This window comes from Peromyscus leucopus, chromosome 22 (genome assembly GCF_004664715.2).
Source record: "Peromyscus leucopus breed LL Stock chromosome 22, UCI_PerLeu_2.1, whole genome shotgun sequence".
In the NCBI taxonomy this organism is placed as follows: Eukaryota; Metazoa; Chordata; class Mammalia; order Rodentia; family Cricetidae; genus Peromyscus; species Peromyscus leucopus.
Window position 1 is genome coordinate 27,028,956 of NC_051081.1, and position 27,058 is coordinate 27,056,013.

The window sequence follows — 27,058 nt, forward strand, 5'->3', positions numbered from 1 at the left end:
ACCGCCCGGCCTTGTTTTGTTTTTTTAAGACAGAGTTTCTCTGTGTTACAGCCCTGGCTGTCCTGGAACTCACTCGGTAGACCAGGATGGCCTCGAACTCACGGAGGTCTATCTACCTTCCTCTGCCTCCCAAGTGCTGGGATTAAAGGCGTGTGCCACTATGGCCAGCTGAAAACTTTCATATTTCTAAGAGATCAGAATAATCAGTTTTAGAAACCAAGGGTTTAACCTTGTTGTCAGATTAAATTTTAATCCTCCAGTATGTAAGCAGAGATCATAGTTAAAAGGCATTTACAGGTGATTTTCTTGCTATTGTGAGTCACATGTGAGGCTTGGTCTCTAATGCCATTGCTACCTGTAGCTTACAACATCTCATACAAACTCTCTTGTGAAAATTCCTTTTCAGACGTGAGTCCTTTCGTACCTGGAGTTAGTCATCGAGGTGATATCCATTGCCGGCACCAGGGCGTTAATATAACCGACACGGGGCTTGAAGGGCTTCTGTTTGGGATGCTAGATCGAGAGACAGACCGGAAACTGTGCTCTGATATTCATGACACCTTGGGACACATGCTGTCTTCACTGGCAGTTGAAAAGCTTTCCCACTGGCTAATGCTTTGTAAAGATGTCTTGGCAGCTTCCAGTGGTATGTATTTAAATGATTTCCTTAAAATAATGAAAGTCATCTTGCTTCTGATATATAAGCATAGATATGAGCCTACTTTTAAAGGTATTGATAACTCTCATCCACAAATCCCCGTAAAATGTTGAAGGTTAAAATCATACTATAAACGAATATGCTTTTGAAATATATTTTAAACTTTTTGAAAGTTCAACTCAAATTTTTATGTCTTAAAAATCCCAGGTTACTCTGTAGTGCGACATAGCATATAATTCTATTTAATATGCAAATGAGATGTACATAAGATTAATTAATGAAATGTCTTCCTTGGTTTTCAATTCAGAAGAAGCTTGTCAGTTCTCTTTTTCAGAGGTTGAGAATTGACCGTCTTCTGAAGCATCATGACGGGACGAGTCACGGTGGTCTCCGTTTCTGTTGTAGATATGAGTACGGCAACACTCTTAAGCAGTGGAAAAGACGAAGAATCTGAAAAGAAAGATGAGATGGATGACGACACCATGTTCACTACCCTGGGGAGGAGGACAAGTCAAAGCCCTTCGTGGCTCCCCGCTGGGCCACACGGGTGTTCGCTGCAGACTGCTTGTGCCGCATCATCAACCTGTGTGAGAATGCCGACCAGGCTCACTTCGACCTGGCCATGGCGCGTTCTGCCAAACTGCGCAACCCTAAGAGTAAGTGCCAAACCACGTCTTCTTTTCTCCGATAGGTTTGAGAGCTTTCAGCCCTCTGCAGCACGCTTGAGGCTGCGCCATCTATTTATTCCAAGTCGCCTCACCTTGACCCTCAGTGTCTGTCCCTGGGTGCCACTTGTTTGTGTTTAGAAGTAAGCTGGAGATGGGTATAGATAGGTTAGTGCATGGACATCTAGATATCCGTGTATATGAATTTTAATCATTCACCTGTATTAGAATAACAACGCTCACAACTTATGTTTCCTCAGGAACAGCCCTAGGTCTAGCACTTTGTTGTAAAAGAGATGGTAGAACTCTTGGGTCCAAAGTCAAATGAACTTTGCTGCTCCCAACCAAAGAAACAGTCAGAATTCATGAATCCATGGCACATTTCAAACTCTTATATTTCACATAAAGAAATATGTGAAAATTACTGTTGGGCATCTTTGAAAAGGAAAAATGATAGTATTATTGAAAATGCCTTTTTAAAAAAAACTTTTTATAAGCATTTTCTACCATATCTCCTTTGGATTAGATATTATAGAGAATTCTCAAAATGAGTGTTAGCCCTAGCAATAAATATCTTCATTTTACAGTTGATGAGATGCAAAGAAGCTGAGAGAATTATCTCCTAAGGTTCTCTACCCTGTGTTTGATTGTCGGTTTTTTAATTTGTATGAGTTGACAGCATAGAAGTATATATAATAATATATAATATATATATAAAATATATACACTATATATATATGCCTTTCATGTTACTGTATATAATACTGTATATATACTGTACATAATAAGCTGTCATAAGTAGACTTACGACACAGGAAGATGATAGCGGTGTACAGTGTATGAGACATGAATCAGAACATAGGGTACAGAGGACTCGCAGTGAATATGGCATCTGTATTCAGTCATTAGTTAGCACATATTAATCAAGTCCTGGTTACTATACATTGGGAATTCAAAATCATAATCATACCTTGAAAAAAGCGATAGTCCAGATGATAGAGAGGTAAGTAGGATATGTCCTGATAGAGGTGTAATTTAGGATTTGAGAACATTTTTTTAAGGTCATTCATGGGCTAGAGCAATGGCTTGGTGGTTAAGAGCACTTGCTGTTCTTGCAGAGGACCCGGGTTTAATTCTCAGCACCATTGGGTGACTCTTAACTCTAGTGCCAGAGAATGAGATGCCCTTTTCTGGGTCTCCATGGGTATTATACACATTACTTTTTAATCTAAGAGGAGAATGCTCTTCTTGTTTGTAATCTGCTCCCAGTGTGATACTGTGTAGGGTGATCCCCCATGTACTCTGCATGTGCTCTTTGCTCAGTGGGTACTTGGCAGCTGTGGCTGGGTGGTAAGATGGTCTCCTAGGACCCAGCTTAGATTGGCATCTCTATTCAGTCATTAGTTGGCACATATTAACTGAGTCCTGGTTACTATACATTAGGAATATAAAGAATCAAAACCATAGTCATACCTTAGAAAAAAAGCAATAGTTCAGATGATAGAGAGGTAAGTAGGATGTGTTCTGATAGAGGTGTAACTCAGGATTACATCTCCAACTAGATTCTACTATGAAACACGAGTGAACTCTGGCTCGATAGCATCATCATCTCCTGGTCTTCCTGTGTGCGGGACTTAGTTAGAGGAATGACCGCTCCCAGACCACAGTAAACCCTCCCAGCCCACGATTCTCCTTCCATGCTGCAGTTTCTCCCCAGCCCCCCTTCCCATCTCCACCCTTTACATATCCATCTTACGTTTTAGAAAAAGATAGAGGGGCTTAGGAGTAGTGGGAAGGCAGCTTTCATTTCAGGGACAGTTGCTCAATTTGGAGTTTGATAGACTGTAAATTAGGTGACAGAGTACAGGGAAATTACTGTCTTCCTACTTACGTTTTTGTAGGCATATTAGAGTAGAGATATTTTATTCAGATGCTTCTGCTTGGGATGTCTTCTCCCAAACTCTGACAGCAGCTTGCTATGCCTCACAAAGCTGGTTTTAACCTTCTCTAGATGAGGACACGTTGGAGAGTCTAGCCCCGTTCTCTTCTCTCTCCACTTTCAGTGCCCTCCGCCCAACATTTACTCTTCAAACTTGAAATATTAACGTTGCTTTTTGAAATAGGAACTTGAAGAAACGTGTCTTGTTACCTTTTCAATAGTAACAACAAAACCCGATTTAAATCACTCTTTGGGGTCAGGTTGAGCCACTGAATTGCCAATACTTCAAAAAGACCGCCTCCATCCTGCGTACTGTAGCGCACTTGAGTTGATGGTTTCTTCGGGTAGTATCTGTCGCTGTGGGTTTTAAGTTCATGGACCTTCAGTGCCGAGCCTGTCCTAGTCTCACCAGCATCTTCTTTGTTCCATCTGATGCCCGCAGGCCCGCATCCCTCCCCGCTCATGCTCCTTTTCCTGTTGGCAGAGGCAGTGTACAGAGCTGCTGTAACACCTTTGCTGCTAATTCTATTCTGTCTTTCCGATCGGAACCAGTTTCTGGTTGTTGAGTCTTTATTTCTGTTAGGAGCTGTGTTTCTCTACATCTTTACTTTTTGTTTTTGTTTTTGTTTTGTTTTGTTTGTTTGTTTTTGGTTGAGACAGAGTTTCTCTGTGTAGTTTTAGTGCCTATTAAATTTAGTGCCCTAGTTTAATAACTAGAATAATAGTTAGAATAACTAGAATTTAGATCCTATTCTGGATCTCGCTCTGTAGCCCAGGCTGGCCTGGAACTCACAGAGATCTGCCTGGCTCTGCCTCCCGAGTGCTGGGATTAAAGGCGTGCGCCCCCACCGCCCGGCACATCTTTACATTCTTGATCCTTGTCATCAGATGCTGGACATTGGAAATGCAGTTAGTGCTGGATTTCTCTGCTCCTTTCAATTGTGCTGAACTTTGTCCTGGGACGTAGTAAAATTATTGTGTTATTTGAATTCCTCTGAGACTTGCTTTTAAGCAAGATGTAGGGTTACCTTTGCCCTAGTGCTAAAAGATCAAGACTCCCTTCCCACTCTGTTCTCATAAAAAGTCTTTTAAAAAATAATTTGTAAAAAAAAAAAAAATAATTTTGTAGACCAAATTTCCTGACTACACACTGTGGTTTTCTGCAATAGGGATTGGCAGGCTATGGCCTGTGATCAAAATGCAGCCCACAGCTACTTTTCGTAAATAGTTTACTGGAGTTCAGCACGCTCTTTCTGTAGCATTGTCTATTGTATTCTGTAAGTACTATCTGGCCTCTTTCGTGGTGGGGCAGCAGAGCTGAGTAATTGCCTTAGAGATAATATGGCCTGCAAAGCCAAAAATAGTCAGGATCTGACCCTTTCCAGAACAGTTCTGCCAGCCTCTGCTGTGAAAGAAGTACAAGCCCATTTGGGAGAGCTGTGGTCCTCGAGTATCTTGCTTCAACTGTCAATGGATCCTGTAGTTGACTGTGTTAATGTGTTATTAAATGACTACTGCTGTTTGAGGACACTTTATGGGAGTTTTATTTTTTTAGACATCATGAGTTATGTGGATCATAAGTGCTTTATCAGGTGTGTTTTGTTTCCTGTTTTTATGGTATTACACTAGTTTGGGTGAACTTCCCTGCCTGCATTCTGTATTCCTTTGCAGATGACCTCTTAGTCCTGCATCTCTCTGACCTGATTCGCATGGCATTCATGGCTGCAACTGACCATAGCAACCAGCTGCGAATGGCTGGGCTCCAGGCACTTGAAGACATTATCAAGAAGTTTGCATCTGTGCCTGAGCCAGAATTTCCAGGTCACGTGATCCTGGAGCAGTATCAAGCTAACGTGAGTTTTGCTGCTTATTCACAGAGTGGAGTTTGTGAGGGTCACTCGAGAAGGGATTACAGTCTCTTCATATGGAGCTGAAACCATTAGAATCTGTTTCATAGTTCAACCAACCTACAACTGGAGAAGGCTCAAACTGCTGTAACTATTTTTAAGTTGTGATAGCACAGTAGTGATAAACTAGAATAGAAATTCCAGCCTGCCTTCCCAGTCTTGTGCTTAGCTGTGTGGCCATGCCATGCCGTTTAAAAGATAAAGGGAGCATTCACAGAAGTGTTGCAGATTTGCTGTGTGCGCGGCGGTGTGTGTGTGTGTGTGTGTGTGTGTGTGTGTGTGCGTGCGCGTGCGCGCTGAAGCTTGATGAGCAGTTTTAGAAATAGAAGCAACTTTTTCTTGTAAACTGAGTGAGGATGACTCCTGATGGTAGCTGCCAAAGGGATTGCCAAAGAAGCAGAGTTCCAAGAGATTGTTTTCGCTACACCCTAAACAGATAAATTTGTTTTTCCTGAGATTTGTCCTCTAAGCTTTCAGCCACACCATAAACTTTCCCTCTAGTAATGGGGAAAGGCTCTGTGAAAGTTAGGGGAAAGTTATATTAGCAAGCAAAACGGAAGTCTTTTTTTAAATGAAATTATTCTAAAACTTGGTCCCAGACACGCAATATCTTGTCTAAAAGCTTTGTTCAAGCCTGGTGGTAGCACACACCTTTAATCCAAGCACTCTCGAGGCAGAGGCAGGAGGATCTCTGTGAGTTTGAGGCTGACCTGGTCTACATAGTGAGTTCCAGGACAACCATGGCTACACAGAGAAATCCTGTCTCAAAAAACCTAAGTAAATAAGTAAATAAAGCTATGTTCAAATGTACCCAATTATACTTGTGGGTTGGGGATTTAGCTCAGTGGTAGAGCGCTTGCCTAGCAAGTGCAAGGCCTTGGGTTCGGTCCTCAGCTCTGGAAAAAAAAGAAAGAAAGAAAAAGAAAAACCAAAATTATGTTTGTGGGTAATACATAAACCATTTAAATACAGGTGAGGAAGGTATAGCTTTAATCCAAGTGGCTGCATATTGTTGCTTACTAGAATGAGGATCTGTGTGGGAGTGCTCTTAACTACTGAGCCATCTCTCCAGCCCCTAAAATCGTTTTATTTAGAAATAATTTCAAATATTTAGGGAAATATCCCAAAACCATATTGTATCCTTTCCCGTGTCTGTCTGTGGCTAATTTTGACCCATTTGTTTGAAAGTTGGCTGTCTCTTCCTCTCTCCTCCCTCCCGTGTCTTTCTCTTCCCACAGACATACATATGTAATACAGCTTTTTCTAAATCATTTTGAAGTCAATTATTTTAGTCAGGTATTGTCACCCTCGAGCCATTTGGACTATATTTTTAAAAGATGAGAGCATTGTCTTCTGTAACCACAGAACAGTTATTAATCACTGGAAATTCAGTATTGACTCTTTGCTTTTGCTAAGTCTGTCATTATCATTTTGTCAGTGGACCCAATTAACTCTTTTATAGTTTTTATTCTCTTTCAGGGCCGGTTCACATGCTGTGGTTAGTTGCTGTACACCTTTAGTCATAGAAAGGAACTTTTGACTGTCTCCAGACATCTGTGTAGACAACTTAGTGATAGTCGGTAGAAATCTCAACCTAGGAACAGATTACATGTAATGTCTTTATTCAGCTCACACACATTACATCTCATCATCTGTCCAAGAATCCATGGCTGATGTTGGCTTCCTTAAAACTAAAGCTTATATTCCTTTACTTCTTAATATAATAATAGAAAAGCTAATTAACAATGTATTATTACTTCTTATTGTGTATATGGTGAGAATGAGTGTGTGTGTGTCTGTGTGTCTGTGTGTGTGTATGTGCACACACACATGCAAATGCATGAATCGGGGTCAGAGGACAGTCTTCAAGCATCAGTTCTCTCCTTTCCCCGTAGTTCCCAGTGATCAACTCAGATTGTCTAGCTTGCTTGGCAGGCAGGTACTTTTACCCACTGAGCTGGTCCCCTAAAAGCTAATAGTTTTGAGCAGCCTTTTAAAGCATCTTTTTGTGAGGTGAAATGGTCTTTGAGATACTTAGTACTGCGGAATTTTTATAATTCCTCAGTTCTTTAAAGAAATTGATCCTGTTACTTGAGCTTTACTCAAGAGATACATAAATGCTGTTAGAAATATGTTTAGAAAATATATATGGAGTTGAGGAGGAAACACAAAGAATGTAACAGTCTGGTTATCTTTGATAACACGTGACTCTGTCAGAAAATCCCATTTATGCAGGCTTCTGGATCTGGTGCCTGTGGTGTGACACCTTGCGCAGCCTTGGTGCAGTGGGAAGGGGCTTGGACCTGCCTAGGCTCAGTGTGCTGGGCTCTGCTGACTCCCCGTGGGAGACCTCGATTTGGGGGATGTGGGGATGCGGGGTGGCATGGGAAAGAGGGCTGAGGGGTAGGAGAAGGGAGGATCTGTAGATAGTATGTGGAGTGAGTAGAAAATTTCTTAATAAAGAAAAAAAAAAATAAAGTAAAAAAAATCCCATTTACTATTAAACCAAAATGAAAGCAAAAGAAACAAGATTGTCCTTTGGGCAGACTTTTCATATAGATTTGGTATTGATAACTTCCTGAGAAACAAAGAAAAATGTAATTGTAGTTAATCTTACTGTAACATTGAAAGTGTTAGGAGGAGGTGATAAGGAAGAAGGAAAGAAGGAAGGGAGGGAGGGAAGGAGGGAGAAAGGAAGGAAGGAAGGAAGGAAAGGAGGGAGGGAGGAGGGAGAAAGGAAGGAAGAAAGGAAGGAAAGAAGGAAAGAACAAAGATCTGTGTTCGCTGTTTTAATCTCCAGTGACATCAAGTTTACCAGATGTCTCTAAAATCAATGGTTTGCTCATTTTCCTAGGTGGGAGCTGCCCTAAGACCAGCCTTTTCACAAGACACACCCTCAGATATAATAGCTAAAGCTTGCCAGGTAAGAGGAAAGCGGACTTCCGTGGCTGCCGTCTATAAATTTCTAGATGTCTTAGATTTCACTTAAAAAGAAAACCAAACTGTTCTTTATCTTGAAACTACAATAGCGTTCATTCTTTTTTTTTTTTTATAAATTTTCAATAAAATTATCCATTCACTCATGTACTTATTTGATGTGTATGGGGCGCAGCGCTCACGTGGCGGCCAGGACAACTTGTCTTCTCCGCTGTGTGGAGTCCCACTAAGATCATCGTCATCATCTTGACAGTGGGCAGCTTGACCAGCTGAGCCATCTCCCCGCCCCCATCTTCTATGCTTGTGTGTTCTATAGAAATATAAGGTAGTAAGTGTTAATCACACCCCTTTTCCATCATAGCTCAGGGTTTGGCTTTGGATACTTTCGTACGTTATCTCCAAGTGAATGGACCTATGAACATCATAAGGGGAGCTAAAATAAACGTAAGATACCAAAACCTGTAGTAACAGCTAGGTATAAACGGGTGGGGTGGTGAGTTGCACATTCTTTTACTGTATAGAAAAGAAGGAATTGCTTAGAAGGTTCTGTTTTGTTGGTGAGAATAACTTCACCTTAAGAAGCTTTAAATCCGGTAATCCTGAGACAGATAGGAGAAAGCCTGGTGTGTGGTACATCTAGATGTCTCCATGAGCCCGCTAAATAGTTAAAGTAGGGCCGAGGCATGAGCAGTGTACCCTCAACTATTTCACTTGAGCCTGGGTACAAATGTACGCTCCGTTGCCTGGTGTGGGGCCAAGGTCTTTTCTCTGAATATGGTTTAGTTGAACCATCACTACACCATCTTCCTTTATAAGCAAACCCATAAAGCACTACTTGTAATTTCAAGGTATAAAATCTTTTTTAAAAACCCATTTATGTTTTTGATTTCTCTATGTGTATCTGTGTGTGTGTGTGTGTATGCTCGCACACGCATGGGTGCCCACAGATGCTAAAGGAGGTTATCAGATCGCCTGGAGGTGTAGTTGTGGACCGTGCTGAGCTTCCTGACATGGGTGCTGGGAACCAGACTCTGGCCCTCTGCAAGAGCAGCAAGAACTCTGAACCACTGAACATCTCTCCAGCCCCTAGAGCAGTGGTTCGCAACCTTCCTAACGCTGTGACCCTTTAGTACAGTTTTTCATGCTGTGGTGACCCCCAGCCATAAAGTTATTTGCGTTGCTACTTCATAACTGTAATAAATTGTTGTTATGAATTGTAATGTCAATATTTTTGGAGACAGAGGCTTGTCAAAGGGGTTACTTTCTGGTATTCACAGATTTGCCTGACTTTTAGTGACATTTCAACTAAATTGCACAAAAATATTGTATCTATCCAGTATGTTTAGTTTCTTTAGGAATCACCTCCTTTTGTCCTTTTAACCCTTGCATTACATTGCATATAACTTTAAACTTTCTGTTTGCAGAATTATTTTGGTTGACAACTTATTTTTGTCAGAAGTATGTTCTTAATAACAATCTGTTTTTAAGTGTTTTTATTTTTATTAAGCTCAGTTTTCAGTTTTTAAAAAATTATTTTTTGTTTGTTTGGTTTTGGTTTTTGGTTTTTTGAGACAGGGTTTCTCTGTGTAGCTTTGCGCCTTTTCCTAGAACTCATTCTGTAGACCAGGCTGGCCTCGAACTCACAGATATCTGCCTGGTTCCGCCTCCCAAGTGCTGGGATTAAAGGTGTGCGCCACCACTGCCCGGCCGGTTTTGGTTTTTTGAGACAGGGTTTTACTGTGTAGTCCTGGCTGTCCTGGCACTCGCTCTGTAGACCAGGCTGGCCTCAAACTCACAGAGATCCTCTTGCCTCTGCCTCCGAAGTGCTAGGATTAAAAACACACTGCCACTGCCCAGCTGAAAATAAGATTTTAAGTGAATAAAATTAAAAGAACACAAGTCCATTAGCCAGGATTTGAAAGCCAAATACTCCAGAAACCCAGAGTGTTTTTATGATCTATTTGGCAGCAAAACCCGAGTTCATTACACTGATTTGCATCTGAAGCCTTTGAGGTTTTAGTATTGATTTGTCTCTGAGAGCGGTACCTAATGAATTCCCTATTGGAAATGTTCATGTGTCCACCGTGTGGTGCAGTCCCAATCCTTCCCACATGTGTTCCCTCCCTGACGAGGTTTCTGCACCTTCATGAGAGTTGTCAAAGCTGGCCCTGTCTAGGCCTCTTCCTGGATGACATCCTTCTCTTGGCTCCGGCGGCTGTCCTCTGGTGGTTTTCCTTTGTTTTCCTGGGTTTTAACTCACTTAAGTTGTTCCACCTGCCTTTTAAGTATACCAGCTTTCCCTGTTGTCTGGATGTAGGCTTTTAAGGTATTTTTCCCCAAGCCAGGTGGTGGTGGTGCACACCTTTAATCCTAGCACGCAGGAATCAGAAACGTGTGGATCTCTGTGAGTGCAAGCAATCTGGTCTACAGAACGAGTTCCAGGACAGCCAGGGCTACTCAAACAAACAAACAAACAAACAAAAAGACATTCTTTTCCTAGACAAATCTGCCTCATACTCCTACTTTAGTTATTGCCCTTGTGTAGAAGTTTCTAGTCTTACATAGTTCCCCTCCACTTGCTCCTGGAACCTAGAGCAGAGTTTCCAACTGTCTGCTGAATGTCTGTCCACAAGTCTCTTAGTGGTACTTAGAGTTCACATGTGAAAATGTTTGGAATCCACATCATGCTGACGTCTCTCCACAGAACTTTCCTAGTTTTCATATTGGCACTCCTAACAATGGACTCACAGTCCTTCTATTCTTCCACGTCAGGAGCATTGACAAAATTGAACAGGTTTTGGCTCCTCGTGCTTTCTGCACCCCACAGTCTTGTGCCCTAAAAAAATAGTGTCCACACCCTGTAGTTTTTGTCTCCACATTTCTCCTGACCACCTCCTTGTATTCCCGGTTCCATCCATGTCGTCTCTGTCTCATGCAGTACTTTAATGCAGGTAACTGACATGCTGTCTATTATCCTGTGTCTGGTTCTCCTAAAGCCTAAATCTAATGCCAAAGACCCTTGAAACTCGTGGCCATCTCTGACTTTAGTACCTAGGATATTTAAACTTTGTGTGTCTGACCCCAGCTTTCTTAATCTTCATTTCTTCCCCATTGAACATCCCTGTGACTTTACACACAAACTGTCCTGACTTCTAAGCATCATCCAGCATAAACTGCAGTCATAAAACTCTATGGTTTTCTTTTTCCCTTTTTAAAAAAGTCTTTCACAGTAGCTACTTTGATAGTTTGCTGATGGTAAACAGATATTTTGTTGAAGAAATTTTCAAGACTGGACAACTTTGGGTGGAAAACCACTTATTCTCATTTGTTAAATAGTAGATACATAGAATCCAGGCATGGTGGTACAAAGTTTTAATTCTGGCACTTGGGAGATGAGTTCAAGGCCAGCCTGTAGCGCATGGCAAAACCCTGTCTCAAACAGACAGACAGACAGTGGAAACTTAGTGCTACTTTATTGTCTGCAGAGGTCAGAATGTGCGGGGATATGATGGAACCCACTTCCCTCTCCTGTGCACACACTTACTCTCCATGCATAGTAACCTTACACGTCCCCTGGCCAGGTGTGCAGCACGTGGATCGGCAGTGGCGTGGTCAGCGACCTCAATGATCTCCGTCGGGTACACAACCTGCTCGTGTCCTCTCTGGACAAAGTCCAGGCTGGAAAGGGATCTTCCAGCCAACTGTACCGAGAGAGTGCCACCACCATGGAGAAGCTGGCCGTCCTCAAGGCATGGGCAGAGGTAAACATGGTCCCTCTCATCTCACCATCCTCCATCCTTGATGCTCATTGGAGAATCTTCTGGGCCTTTTTCAGACTCTGTTGATGAGTCTTCTGTAAAGTGTTGTCTTACTTCGGATAGTGGCTCTCACTAGCGTGCCTGAGGCAGGAGATTGCCGTGTCAGGGCCATTCTTGGGCTTCATAGCAAGTTCTAAGCCAATTGAAGCTACAAAGTGAGACCCTGTCTGAAAAATACAAAACAAAGTCCTTTGTCTTAAGAAGGGCTATTAATATAGGGAAACTAACCATGGAAAGCACAAAAATATAAATAATAAAAATGTTTTTATGCTAAGATTCTTTTATTTAATTAATTTTAAGAGATTTGCTACCTTGATAGCTAGGTTGCAGAAGTTTTATTTAGGGTTTTTTTTGTTTTGTTTTGTTTTTTTTATTTATTTTTATTTTATGTATGCTCTGCATGTGTACCTGCAGGCCAGAAGAGGGCATAATATCCTATTATAGATGGTTGTGAGCCCCCATGTGGTTGCTGGGAATTGAACTCAGGACCTCCAAAAGAGCAGCCAGTGTTCTTAACCTCTGAGCCATCTCTCCAGCCCCTTACTTTATTTTTTAATAGTTATTTTTAAACCTGTTTCATTTCCATAGCTGCCGTGTATATGTGTGTGTGTGTGTGTGTGTGTGTGTGTGTGTGTGTGTGTGTGTGTGTATGTCACATGTATATGTGGGCACTTCTTTAGAAAATTATATTATTTTAAATTCTCTTAAATTTCTAGATTTTCCAGTTGCTTTTGAATTATCATCACCTGCCCTCCAGTATTTGTAGTAACTGATTCCTTTCTCTGCCAGCTCAGTCCATTTTAAAGTTGTATTTTTTTTTAATTTTATGTGTATGTGTGTTTTGCCTACATGTATGTATATGTACCATGTGCGTGCCCACTACTTACTTGCAGAGGCCAGAAAAGGGATCCTCTCAAACTGGAGTGGTGGGTGGTTGTGAGGCACCAGGTGGTGCTGGGGATCAAACTCGGGTCCTCTGCAAAAGCAGCAGGCGCTGTCAGCTTGTGAGCAGCTCTACAGCCCTCAGCCTGTCCTCCCTGTGTCTGAGGTACCACAGCTCGTGGCCCCTGAACAGCAGGGCTGCCTCAGAGTGTGTGGAAAAGTATCCTTGGGATCCTGGACTTCTTACTCTGATGGTATTTTAGCAAGATAATGTTTTTTGCTTAATTTAGTAAAATGATTGCTTTTACTTATAACATTTTAGTCTCTTTGAAATTAATGCAAATCTGATTTTATATTTTGTGTTAAATTTTAAAATGAAAGCAAGATAAGAAAAGATACTGTTTAGTGGATTTTATTTTTTAAAAATAACCCCCCTAAAATTTGTCCTTCGGTCTCATGTGTGTATTACTCTGTGTTCCGATGATCACGTAAGAACCTTTTAAGGTGGCAGGTCCTCTGCACGTTTCCGTGCTGGGATTGATTGACTTGCTGGGAAGTTTGCCAGCGCTCAGTGTAAAGAACATTGAAACTGAGTCCAAGGCCCTGGAACTAAGTCCTGTCTTAAGATTCACCATCTGTGGGACTTCTTCTAGGGACAGTTGGCTCACAGCTTGTTTTATCATTAAAAAGTGGAAATAGTATCTTTTGTAAGCTGTTCTGGATAACAGTTCAAAGCATAGTGCCTGGCACTGAACTGAGATAAATAAATGCCATAAAGTGCCACATAACAAAATTGATAATGTGCATTTATTTGGAATGCTTTCTTACTTGGGGTAATCTGTATTATCCTTCAGCGGCTTGTACCTTGGGCTTAGATTTTCCTGCTGTCTGGGAATCCTTTACTACTTCACTTCCTTGATCACTTTCTCACATGCCAGCTTATTCTAGACCTCTCTACTCAAGACCTAGTTTTACTTCTGTGTTTTCACTTAGAAAATCTGTTTCTCAACTCCTCCACGTCTTTAGGTTCATGCAAACCGTGTGACATTGAATGTTACTTGCCTATTCAAAATTTGCTTTGGGGCCTGGAGAGATGGCTCTGAGGTTAAGAGCATTAACTGCTCTTCCAGAGGTCCTGAGTTCAATTCCCAGCAACCACATGGTGGCTCACACCCATCTGTAACGGGATCTGATTCCTTCTTCTGGTGTGCATGAAGACAGAGCACTCATATACATAAAATACACGAATGACTGAATCTTTCAAAAAGCTCATTTTCTTCACATTGAGATACTTCTTTTATTTTTAGTGTTTCATGTGTATCAGTGTCTGCATGCATGCATGTGTACCATGTGCACGCCTGCTGCTCTGCACAAGGAGCAAGTGCTCTTGACCATAGAGCCATCTCTCCGGCTCCCCTTGTTTTCTAACACTGAAGTTAGGAAATGGCTTTCAGCGATGATAGTGTGAATTAAACTAGATATCAGTGCAGAGAACTGTGCACGATACTTACTCTTCTACCCACAGTCAACATTATATGCTATGATTAGTTTTAAAATTATTAAAATTTTGCTTGAATCCAGGACTAATAGTTCTTTTATCTCCACTCTGATTTGTCCAACAACATATTATGGAATGTCAGCTCCAGGGCAGGATAGTAAAGAACAGACAGATGTACTGTATTTACTTAGCCTGCAAACTCAAAACAAGGAAGGAAACCGAAAGTGAGGAGTGCTACCATAGAAACTCGGAGTTCTGAAGCAGTGCAGGGTACTGAAGCTGGATCGCAGACTCAGAGCTGGGTCCCTGGAGAAAGGGTTTTAAATGGGAACTTGGAGGACAAGAGTAGATACCGGTAAGTCAGCATCTGCGTGAAGGGACTTCAGAGCTCCAGGCCATCAGTTATCCCCCTTCCGGACCCTCCCCTCTTCTTCATGCGCTGTGTCTTTGCCTGTATTCTCCCGTCTTCCTGCTCCCCTCTCTCCTCACCTCCTGAAGTTTCGTGAAAGAATTCCAATATCTTCGCTTCTATAGTTCTTCTCTCCATTGAGACCACTTTCACCAAGGCTACAATCAGCCCTCATTCAAATCACTCACCACTTCCGAGCCTGTCTTACTCGGCCCTATAGCTTGTGCTCTCCAAGTTTACAGCCACCACAGCCAAGCACTCCACACTTCTCCTGAGAACCAGAGAACGTTTGTTATCACCGACCCCGGAATTCCTCTTCCTACGGTCCTTTGCTCTGACAAAGAAAAGAAATAAGCTCATAGATGTGTTTACTTAGAGTGTTCTTGGTGACACTGTGAGGTACACGTCCTTTGCTGTTGTCTTGTGTTCTGTGATTGCCTACGCTAAACAGTCAGAAGGACACATGAAATTTCTCCAGCTGTGGGGAAATTAGTGGACATATTGTATAGTCTGTGCAGTGAAGTCATTAGGATATGGTTATGAAGACTGAGGAAACTGCATTTTAACTGATCAAATTAAATGGAAAGGTCTCTGTACAGCAAAATTACAGCTTACAAAGACAGAACATGATAATGGGAATTAGGATTATGAGGCATTTTTAGACTTGTGTGTTCTAACTTTTTGTTTGTTTGTTTGTTTGTTTGTTTGTTTGTTTGTTTTGAGGTAGTATCTCACTATGTATCCCTGGCTAGCCTGGAACTCACTCTTTATATAGACCAGGCTGGCCTCAAACTTGTATGATTTTCCAGCTTCAGCCCCCTGGGTACTGGGATTATAAGTGTGTGCTACCACATGCAATTTTTTACTTCCCCAACCTCTTATAACATACTTATTAGAATGAAAGTCGTAGAAAAGTATGTATATCTGACATAAAAACTCCTGCAGCGATTCTCCCCTTCCTCGATGCCTACCAAGCAAAAGCTCCAGGTATCTCTGCCTTGCCTCCTGTGCTCAGGCAAGAGCCATGCAGTTCCCTACTTTCCCTGCTTTCCTGTTCTTGTCCTTGCTGTTCCTCCTGCCTACAGTTTCTCTGTCCTTGTTGACCTGTGAGAGAGAACGTTTGTCCTTAACTACTCTGCCCTGCCTTTGCTGTGCTCTGTGGTTAGATCCTCCCTCACTGGTGCTCCCTGAGGTTTGCGCATTCACTTCAGAAGTCAGGTGTGCTCACTCAGCACCAGGGCTGGGGGAAATGGTAGGAAGGTGCTGCGTGTGCAATGTGGGACTTCTGATTTTTCATTCCTTCTTTACGGTTTACTGTTGTTTGCGGTTTCAGACAGTGTCTTGCTATGTTACCAAAACTGGCGTTACCCAGATTTTCCTTCAGCTTCCCAAGAGTACAGGCATACACCCAGCCTGAAAACAAACTTTAAAAATTCGTTAAAAGGCCGGGCGGTGGTGGTGCACGCCTTTAATCCCAGCACTCAGGAGGCAGAGCAGGAGGATCTCTGTGAGTTCGAGGCCAGCCTGGGCTACAGAGTGAGATCCAGGATAGGCACCAAAACTACACAGAGAAACCCTGTCCCAAAAAACAAAACAAAAATTTTTTTCTGTAAAAAAAAATCAGCATTTTATCACTCCCTCATCATTGTATTTCTAAGGTCATAGAAAGAAAAAGTAGGTATTTTTGTCTTTGTTGCCTTAATTCCTAGCACAATAATAAAAGCAAGGTGCCAATTAAGGATTGATAATTTATTTATTTTTACTTTATTTGTATTGGTGTATTACCTGCATGTATGTCTATGTGAGGGTGTCAGATCTTGGAGTTACAGACAGTTGTGAGCTGCCATGTGGTTGCTGGGAATTGAACCCGGGTCCTCTGGAAGAGCAGTCAGTGCTCTTAACCACTGAGCCATCTCTCCGGCCCCCGTCAATTAAAGATTGAAATGAATTGCTGGTTATATTTATAGTGTTTATTGGACACTTTCCTAGAATGTCTGTATAATATCAAAATTGAGGTGGTGGGCAATCTTAAAATGATTGGGAAAGGTGGGTGTGTGATTCATCCCAATACACAGGAGGCAGAAGCAGGTTGGTCTCTGTGAGTTTGAGGCCAGCCTGGTCTACATAGTGAGTTACAGGCCATCCAGGGTAACAGTGAGACCCCCCATCTGAAACACAAAACAAAACAGAACACCTCTGGGAAGCATGAATGTGGTGTTTCTAACCCAAGCTGCAATCGGTCTACTCCAGAAATTTGTTAATGACTGTCTGTCTGTCTGTGCTCCAGCTGTCCTCTCGCTGTGTGAATGAGTGTAAGGTGAGCCCCACCTCTCAAGAGGCAGGCACAGGAGCTTCTGCAGCAGGCACACAGGAGCAGTGCTGTAGAACGAAAGGTTCTCAAGACTTTTGTGCAGTGCAGATGTTTCTCTTGCTTGTTTTCTTCCCTTTCCCGTTCTCCAGCACTGTATTATCAGTTCCCCAGAGCCTAAACGTAAGTACAAAAATAAACTCAATAGTGAAGTGAACATGCTTTAGGAGAGTTGACATTACATGTCTTTAAAAAGTCCACAAACTACAAAGGACACAGATAATACATGTGACAGGTACATTATATTCTTAGATTGGCTATCTGTTGTAATTGTGACATTGCCGAGCCTCACTTAAGGCCTGTGTAGGAGGCAGATTAGGGGGATATTTATGGATATCCTTTCTCTGGCCACCTCCCTTCTCTCAGTCTGTTTCTTTGAAGGCTGTTTCATTATGCCTAGTAAGCCTGGGAAAGAGGCAGTAGACAGGAAGTTATACTCGGTGCTGGGAAAAAGGAGGCTTTGTAAAGTGGAACAAGGATGCCAGAATAACTCAGAGAAGCCTACTTAAGGGACATGGTGCGAGAGGAACGGCCAGAAACCAGAGAAATGTTCTGAAGCAGGAGCTAGAGTTGCTCGTTAGTGGTTATCAAGAATTCATAAAGTTATATACCTTCTAATATCCACACCCAGTTCCCCTTGATCATTCAACTGCATCATTATAACAATTTAAAATATTCAATTTTGATCTGATACCTCATTTTCAACTCATGAATGTCTTATTAGGTATATGTGGTTGCTATGAATATTAAAAAGGAAGCAGAGTCCAAACCAAAGAGAGCAATTAAAAACCCTGATGATGATGACGACGACTATGGTACCATGGATGAACTGCCGCCAGATAGTTTGATAACCCTGGTGCAGCCTGAACTGCCGACACTCAGCCGCCTGTGGCTGGCCGCGCTGAGGGACTACGCGCTGTTGACTTTACCAGCCGAGTTTTCTAGTCAGCTGCCCCCGGATGGTAAGTAGCACATGCACTAGTCTGCTTTTTGGTTTTTCGAGACAGGGTTTCTCTGTGTAGCTTTGCGCCTTTCCTGGAACTCGGTTTGGAGACCAGGCTGGCCTCGAACTCACAGAGATCCATCTGGGTCTGCCTCCCGAGTGCTGGGATTAAAGGCGTGCGCCACCACCACTCGCTGCACTAGTCTACTTTTATGGAGTTCAAACTGACATTAAACAAAACGGACTTGGCAGAGGCTAGTACCAACAGTAACGAAATAACATCTTCAAATCTGTGGACTTCATCGTGGCATTGTTTAATTTAGAGCCTGTCCTTTATACTGATTCTGTGAATTCAGGCTATGACCAGGGAGCGTGTTAGCTGAAGCAAAAACGTTAGTGCCATTGTAGTGATAGCTGTACGAATAGGGCGCTCTAAACTAGCTGTGGGAACCAACCAGTGACTATAACTGTGATGAAGTATACTGCTGTGCAGCCCAGTGGTTGTGTTTCCATGTAAATCCTGGTTGAGCCATGAACTCGGTTCCTAAGGCTCTTGCTTATTTGTATTTAATTAGTTCTCCTTTTGAGATCAGTCAGGACACCATTATGGACTGTTTTTGTTTAGGAAACGTATGATTAATTCCCAAATATTTTGATGACAGTGATTGAGTCCTTTTTATTCTGCTCCCGTGGGGTACTCTGATAGCCAGGAGAGGGTAGAAGGTCAGTGTTGGCGGTGGAAATGGAGATGGGGAGGAAGAGGAGAGTGGAAAACAGACGGAGAGGGCTCTGTTATGATGAAGACAGAGTGTAGGGGGGACGTCCGGCTTGTCCCTCCAAGGCAGAGCCGAATGAGGATGCATGGTGTCCCTGGTGGCAGAGAGGAGAGGCTGGAAGGCTGGCATCAGGAGAGACAGGCCCATCCAGCTTAGCTGTGGAGGAGGCCTGTGGTTGGGGAGGAGCTTGTTGCCAGAGCACACTTTTGAAAATAATGTCTCGACTTAATTTGATTGTTTCACAGGTGGGGCATTTTATACTCCCGAGACCATCGATACAGCGAGACTTCACTACCGGAACTCCTGGGCCCCGATTCTCCATGCGGTGGCCCTTTGGTTGAACAGCACAGGATTTACATGTCCGGAGTCCACCGAAGCAGCAGCCGTGTCTGGTGGACAGAAACGCTCCCCAGCTGTCACTTTAAACCCGGTGCCCGGAGCAATGGCTAGTGCTAAACCCTTGCCAGAAGTGAACAGAGACAGAATGCACCTGATCCTAGGTGGGTGACCTGATGCATTTCAGGACCTGCCACTTCAGAGCATGGGGAGCTTTCGTTTTGATGCTGTAGAGAAGTTTTGCATAGTACAATTCAGAGACAGAACAATAAAAGGACTTTTGCAGCTCCACTTATACGCTAACTGAATATTAATCTAAAATTATTTTAAACTACTCTAAAAGTTTAGCCATAGTGTTCACTCACAGAATATTGAATTTCAAGGAAAAAAAACTGGGGTTTTTTATTCAACATGTTTTCTCTGTTTTGGCAATGAAGAAAAAAATTGTTTATAGTCTACTTTTAAATCATTTTTAATTTATAAATGTTCTTTTAATATTTAAATATTTACATATTCTGAAGGAACTTTTGTGATCTCATATTTTTAGAAAAGGAAGACAACTAGTAAGGTGTAATTATGGAATTCATAGATCTCACAACTGAAAATATGAAACATTTCCAAAGCCTGACCCTTGTGCACATCGAGCGCCTGTTTTGACAAGTCTTGTGTGTAGCTCGACATTTAAAAACCTTGTATATGGCCTGGAGAGATGGCCCAGTGGTGAACAGCACTTACTGTCCTTACCAGGGACCTGAGCTCATCCCCAGCCCCCACATCAGGTGGCCTCCCAACTGCTGTAACTCCAGCTTCATTGGATCTGACCTCATTCTGTGGACTCTGCAGGCATCTGCACTCACATGAATAAACCCGCACAGATACACAGAATTAAACCTTTAAAAAGCATGCATGATTAAATATTGTTGGGCAACTCTTTAATAAAAGTAGTGAAATGCTTATAAATTTATCCTTAATGTACTATACTGTTTAATTCTAGAAATTGAAGGGCGAATATCTTCCTAATCAACCTGGTGACAGGCTGTGCATACCTAATTGCAGGCTACAACCCTTTGTTGTATCTGTCTGCTTAGCCTAGATTACATTTCTAACTCTCTGGTATTAATAAACATACAGTCATCTGGGAAAATAGAGAACAACATACTGCCCAACCAACATAAGTGTTTTGTGTTAAAGACCCGTGTTTTCACTTTGTGTTCGCATTCCAGGTGTGAGTATACAGTTCCTTTGCGCCCCTCGGCCCGAGGAGCCCGTTGACCATGTCACAGCATGCCTGCAGGCCTTACACACCTTACTGGGCTCTCCTTATGCACGAGTCCACATTGCAGAAGATCAGGTACCGTGCATTTCTTTAATAGAGAATTGTGTGCTTTGCAGTAATCATATCTACTTGGGAATAAATCTCTCACATTGTAAATAAGCCTTGTATATTGCAAACAGGACTGTGTAACTGATGCTAGTGAAAAGGCTCCTGGATGACTCCTGGATGACTACATGGGGTTATGCTACAGCTAGACGCCATGCCCTCTTAGCCTCATAGCTATGGGAGTAAAGAGGAGGGGGTGAGGCAGCAGCAGTGAGATGCAAAGGTAAAGGACACCTTATCAGAGAGAGAGTGAATGAGTCAGATCTTAGAGAGGGATTGCCAAAGAGATGAGTCTGCCTCTGAGAAAGAACAGCACACATACAAAAACTGGGCTTCATGAGAGAACATGACAAGTTCAAGGCTACTACAGTCTTGTACTCTGGCTGATATAAAACAGGTAGAGGTCATTGGATGGTGCTGGACAGTGCTGTAAAGGCCAAACTATGAAGATTTCTTTATGACATGCAAAGGAATTTGAATTCTATCCTGAAAGTAAAAGGAATTATTAAAATGTTTAAATGGAAGAATGATTAATTTTGCATTTGCCTAGATAGATAGGTAGGTAGGTAGGTAGGTAGGTAGGTAGGTAGATAGATAGATAGATAGATAGATAGATAGATAGATAGATAGATAGATAGATAGACAGACAGACAGACAGACAGACAGATAGATGTAGGAGGGTTTCACAACAACTTTGTGGAGGGTGGTTTATGAGATATGAGAAGGGAAGCATGGAGGCCAGTTATGATTTTCCAAAGAATAGTAGTCTAGAAAAGTTGAATAAAGGTGAAAAGAGGTCCATGTTGGAAAAGTGAGGATAAACAACATTTATGAATTAAAAAGAGTGAACTCGATGGGCAGTAGGGACCATTAGTGAGGTAGGCATAGAGCAGAGGCAGCAGCTGTAGAAGACAAGAGGAACATTTCAAGACAGACAGAGGACAGTGTGGAAGGGAAGAGGACGAGAGAAAGACAGCCTACGTAAAAGGACAGAGGAGGCCTTTGCAGACTTGAAATAAGGAAGTCTAGAGCATTCGGTTACATGCAAGAGGTGGCCTGACTGGAGAGGCAGGGGTCTTTTACCAATTCCTGGAAGTCTCCTAGGATAAGAGGATACACGAGGAGAAATGGAACAGCCTTGGTTTTTTTTTTTTTTTTTTTTTTTTTTTTAATTTCTTTGTACTTCTGGGGATTGGACCCAGAGTCTCACGGGTGCTGAGCACGCGCTTTGCCAGCAGCCGCAGCCAGGGCTGTAGACAGACGATCTGTGTCTTAAGAGAAGAAGGGAGGAAAGCTTTGACTGAATTAGGTTTTCTCCTGTGTGTTTTAATTTGAGGCAAGCTCATTGTATCAAGTTAGGTGTGGAAAATTGTAGCGGATTAACATCCAAGTGTGAAATGGTTCCTGAGGTGGGTAGGACATACCAGTTACCCATTTTAGGTTGACAATTATACACTTCTGTGATGCTGAACTCTAGCAATACCAATAGCTCAGGTGTTTTATTCCAGTAGAAGGAGAATAATATCTGGATATCAAACTTTCAAATATTTAAATACTAGCCATTTGTTGCTTGAAAATGTGTGACCTCTGAATTTTATTATTATAATATTCTCTTTTGTTATCTAGTCCTATATGTTAAATTTTAGTTACAGAATTACTTTCGCATGTCTGCTTTCTCAGATTTTAATAATAACGTCTATCCTTTGAGGTTGAAATTCACTAAACGTACTTGTATTAACAGCTGATTGGTGTTGAGTTGCTAAGTGTCCTGCACCGTCTGCTGCTGACCTGGAACCCACCCTCCATCCAGTTGCTGGTCACTGGGGTTGTGCAGCAGATCGTCAGGGCTGCTCAGGATCATTTACAGGAGAAGAGAAGCACCCTAAGTAAGTGCTGGAAGCTGCACTGGCCTGAAGCAAACCCTCTTTGTTCCCCGAGGCTTGGGGTGGTTGTTTTTCATATGTGTGTGTGTGGTGCCTGCATGTATGTCTGTGCACTACATGTGTGCCTGGGGCCCACAGGGGACAGAAACGGGCATTGGATCTCTAGAACTGGAGTTAGAGATGGTTGTGAACTGCCAGGTGTATGCCAGGTATCAAACCCTGGTCCTCTGGAAGAGCAGCCAGTCTTCTTAACCAGTGAACTGTCTCTCCAGCCCTGTACTCCTCCTCGTTTTATAATGATAGGACTAAGAAGTTTTATAAACCAGGCATGACGGGGGCATACCTATAACCCCAGCATTGGGGAGGTAGAAGCCAGATCAAAAAGTTCTAGGTTCATTCTCCACCACATAGCAAATTCAAGGTCAGCTTGGCCTAGAGGCCCGTCTCAAAAAATAAAAATTGACGGGCGGTGGTGGCGCATGCCTTTAATCCCAGCACACGGGAGGCAGAGCCAGGCGGATCTCTGTGAGTTCGAGGCCAGCCTGGTCTCCAAAGCGAGTTCCAGGAAAGGTGCAAAGCTACACAGAGAAACCCTGTCTTGAAAAACTAAATAAGTAAGTAAGTAAGTAAATAAATAAATAAATAAATAAATAAATAAATAAATAAATAAATAAATAAATAAATAAAAATTTAAGTTTTAAAAAAATTGCAAATTCTGGACTTCTTCCATTCAAAGGTGTCAATTATATATGGTTCAACCTAGCTAATTTGTTATTCCTATTATGAAACACAAACCTAATAAAAAGCCTAGTAGTGATTTTCCAGGTAAAATGAACTGCCGGTGGCTTTCAAGTGGGGTTTATCTATCCAGGACATTTGCCGAGAAGGACATATGGCACCATTTACACATTTACTTCTAAACCCTTTAGAAATCATTTAGATGTACTTATTATTTTATGTATTTCTTTTCTGGAAATTCCATCAAATTGTATTCTTCATCAAATTTCTTAGATGAAGAGGACATGGAAAAAGAGTCCTGTCCCACCCTAGGAGAAGGAGGTGACAGCGGTGGCCTCATCCCTGGAAAGTCTCTTGTGTTTTCAACCATGGAGCTGTTGATGTTCATTTTAGTGCGGCATATGCCACACCTGAGTACTAAGATGTCGGACTCTCCAAGTCACGTGGCCACAAAAACTCGCCTGTCAGAAGAAAGTGCTCGTTTGGTGGCGGCCACGGTGGCCATTCTGTCTGATTTGCCATCCCTCTGCTCACCAGCTGGTACGGTACCGATCAGTGTTTGGGAGTGTGCCATACGATGAGGCAAAGATGAGCTTTCTGTGCATTTTAACTTAGGGTTCTTTTCTTCTTACATCTCAGGCGCTAAATGGGAAGTTTTTAACGGTTACTTTGTCTGTGAGAGCCTAGGAAAGATAAAGTTTCTAAAGCTAGCAACCTAAGGTAGCCTCGTTATCAATCTCTCAGAGGGAGATCCGGGCTGTAGCTCAGTGCTGGAGAGCTGGTCAGCATATGCCAGGTCCTTGTCTTGGTTTTGATCACCCCAAAACAAATCAAAACTTGAAGATCGAGAGAAGATGTGAAGCCAACACGTAGACATGGGAGGAATGACTGAACTCCTCTTTTATAATCTGGTCCCCTTCGTGAATGTCACTGAACAATAAAGCCTGTCTGAAGAGAGTGGCAGTCAACCCGAAGGAGCACTGCAAAGGATTATGGTTAATAAAGATAGTAGTTGTCTGTAGACCCTGGAAACTATCTGTGGATAGACTCTCTCTCTGTTTCAAAGTAAAAATAGTACCAGAAGGTGTGTGGTACGTTTCAGCCCACACAGACCTTTGTGGCTCCACCTGACAAGTGTGAACCAGTGGCTTCTCCATCTGGCTGCGCCATGGGTGCTGCACTAGAGGATGGTTTCGGCTCCGGATTCTAGAATGCTTTCTTTCCGCGTTTGCTTGCCCAGTCACATCCTTTGTTTTCCTGACCTGAGTTCTCTTAGAATCACTGTAAGAGTCACCCGGCTACTCAGAGTTTACGGTTTGTGTTCCAGTTCTTCTGTCCCCCAGTCTTACTCCCGTGTGAAGGACAGCATGAAATAGGTCACATTGGAAGTAATAAAGACAAGGTTCAGTTGGAACAAAAAAGAAAATGCCACTTCTATTTAAAAACAATATTGCCACTGTGGGCAGCTTTATCAGACTCGGAGCAGAGAAGCAGTTCTTGTGAGTTCAAGCAGCTGCTACAATGAGTCAGAAAGCACAAAGCACACAGAAAACCTGTCTCGAAAAACCAAAAAAAAAAAAAAAACCAATATGCCACTTTCTTGTGTTATTTTTCAAACTGATGTATAGTGATAGTAATACAGTAAATTTGAATAAAGTCAAGGAAAGAAGTAATAGTAAATCATGGTGATGCTGAGGCAGGAGGATTGCTTCAGCCCAGAGTGTGGGACCAGCCTGTGCAAAATTATAAGACCTTATCTTAGGGAGAGGAGAACACAATCATCTGTGGAAAAACACTTGTATGCGTGTGTGTGTGTGTGTGTGTGTGTGTGTGTGTGTGTGTGTGTTGGAAACAGCTATCATGTGGGAACTGAAAGAGTTACAAAATAACCTGATTTGTTTTTATTTCAGGCTGTATGACAATCCTGCCCACAATTCTGTTCTTAATTGCAAGAATATTAAAAGACACAGCAATAAAGTCTGCAGACAATCAGGTTCCTCCTCCGGTCAGCGCAGCTCTGCAGGGGATAAAAAGCATCGTGACACTTCCGATGGCCAAAACCGAAGAAACTCAGAAACAGTGGACGGCTCTGATCCGGAGCACTCTTGCCTGCATCCTGGAATATTCACAACCAGGTAGCCTATTGGTTTCCCAAAGCTTGATTTCTAGATGTCTGTTCCTTAACAGATTATTGCTAGAAGACCCTTGTCAGGAGACTGCTGGGTAACATGGAGTCTACCCAGGACAGGTGTTTCATCCCACCTTCAGAGTTGAAATGGAAATGCTTCTTCCTTCATTGTGGGCTCTAAGGATATTTGTTGATGGGTTAAAAAACAGAGACAGTGAGACAGTGTATGCCCAGAATTGACATGGTTGATATGCATATGTTTACTGCAAGGTTTTTTCTTTTCTTTTGTCTCCTCCCACTGTGGAATCCATTCTCTCTCTCTCTCTCTCTCTCTCTCTCTCTCTCTCTCTCTCTCTCTCTCTCTCTCTCTTGTTGTTGTTGGTTTTTGAAGCAGGGTCTTCTCATGTAGCCCAGGCTAACTTCAAACTCATGATCACTGTCTCCAAAGGATAAGTTGTAAAATAGGAGACAAAATACTTATGGCTATTCCAACATATCCCCAGATAGAACTGCAATCTTGATATTGAAGTACATAGTTTATTCTATATTATTCTATAATAGCTGTGTATAGAAATGAGCAATTTCTTACATTAATATGTATCAGTTAGTAAATGTCGTTATCTGTGTATATACAAATATTATATCGAGCAAGATAAATAAGTATGAAATATATATATAGGGGCTGGAGGGATAGCTCAGCCATTAAAGGCTAGGCTCACAACCAAATATTTTTTTTTTTGTTTTGTTTTTTGAGACAGAGTTTCTGTGTAGCCCTGGCTGTCCTGGAACTTGCTCTATAAATCAGTCTGGCCTCAAACTCCCAGAGATCCACCTGCCTCTGCCTCCCGAGTGCTGGGATTAAAGGTGTGGGCTACAGCCCGACTCTTATTCATTCATCTCCCCGCCCCCCCAGAGCCTTGCGCTTGCTAAGCAAGCACTCTACCACTCAGCTAAATCCCCAACCCCTTATTCATTCTTTTTGTGTGGGCAGGGGTGGTTTCGAGACAGGGTTTCTCTTGTAGCTTTGCGCCTTTCCTGGAGCTCACTTGGTAGCCCAGGCTGGCCTCGAACTCACAGAGATCCGCCTGCCTCTGCCTCCCGAGGGCTGGGATTAAAGGTGTGTGCCACCACCGCAGCATCATTCTTTTAACTGACATAACTTTCATCACATGTATTTGACAGTTACTTATTCTTCTGTTAATGGATATTTTTTATGGTTTCTAATTTTCCCCAATTACAAGCATGGTTGTTATGGACATCTTTAAAGATTTGTAGTGTGGGGCTGGAGAGATGGCTCAGAGGTTAAGAGCACCAACTGCTCTCCCAGAGGTCCTGAGTTCAATTCCCAGCATCCACATGGTAGCTCACAACCATCTGTAATGAGATCTGGCGCCCTTTTCCGTATACATAATAAATAAATAAATCTTTAAAAAAAGATTTGTAGTGTATTTTTATGGCACATATATAGAGTTGGAAATACATATTTTAACACTTAATTCATCAGATATTGCCAAATTGCTGTGGAGCTGGGAGGATAATTTTTTTAAAAAAGCATTTTTTTATGTTTGTTTCTAATTCAGGGGAAGACTTATTCATAGTTTTTGCCCACTTTTCTTCTGTGTTTAACTTTTCCCTCTTAAATTTTCTTTTTTTAAAAGAAAACATGAAAGCTCTAAAAACCGAATAATAAGCCGGGCGGTGGTGGCGCACGCCTTTAATCCACATCGGAGCAGAGCAGCGATCTCTGTGATTCGAGCCAGCTGGCTACGAGTGAGCTCAGGAAAGCGCAAAG

General features: G+C 42.3%; 1 protein-coding gene across 1 annotated transcript in view; it reads left to right on the forward strand.

Annotated features, from left to right (window-relative positions):
* Heatr5b (HEAT repeat containing 5B) overlaps positions 1-27,058 on the forward strand; it is a 79,791-nt gene that overhangs the window by 46,053 nt on the left and 6,680 nt on the right. The window contains 12 exon segments of the mRNA XM_028873325.2: positions 407-646; positions 1,064-1,152; positions 1,155-1,314; positions 4,934-5,115; positions 8,024-8,092; positions 11,688-11,867; positions 17,806-18,043; positions 19,046-19,300; positions 20,360-20,487; positions 22,259-22,403; positions 23,412-23,678; positions 25,049-25,273. Of these exon segments, the coding sequence (XP_028729158.1) occupies positions 407-646; positions 1,064-1,152; positions 1,155-1,314; positions 4,934-5,115; positions 8,024-8,092; positions 11,688-11,867; positions 17,806-18,043; positions 19,046-19,300; positions 20,360-20,487; positions 22,259-22,403; positions 23,412-23,678; positions 25,049-25,273 (2,178 nt within the window).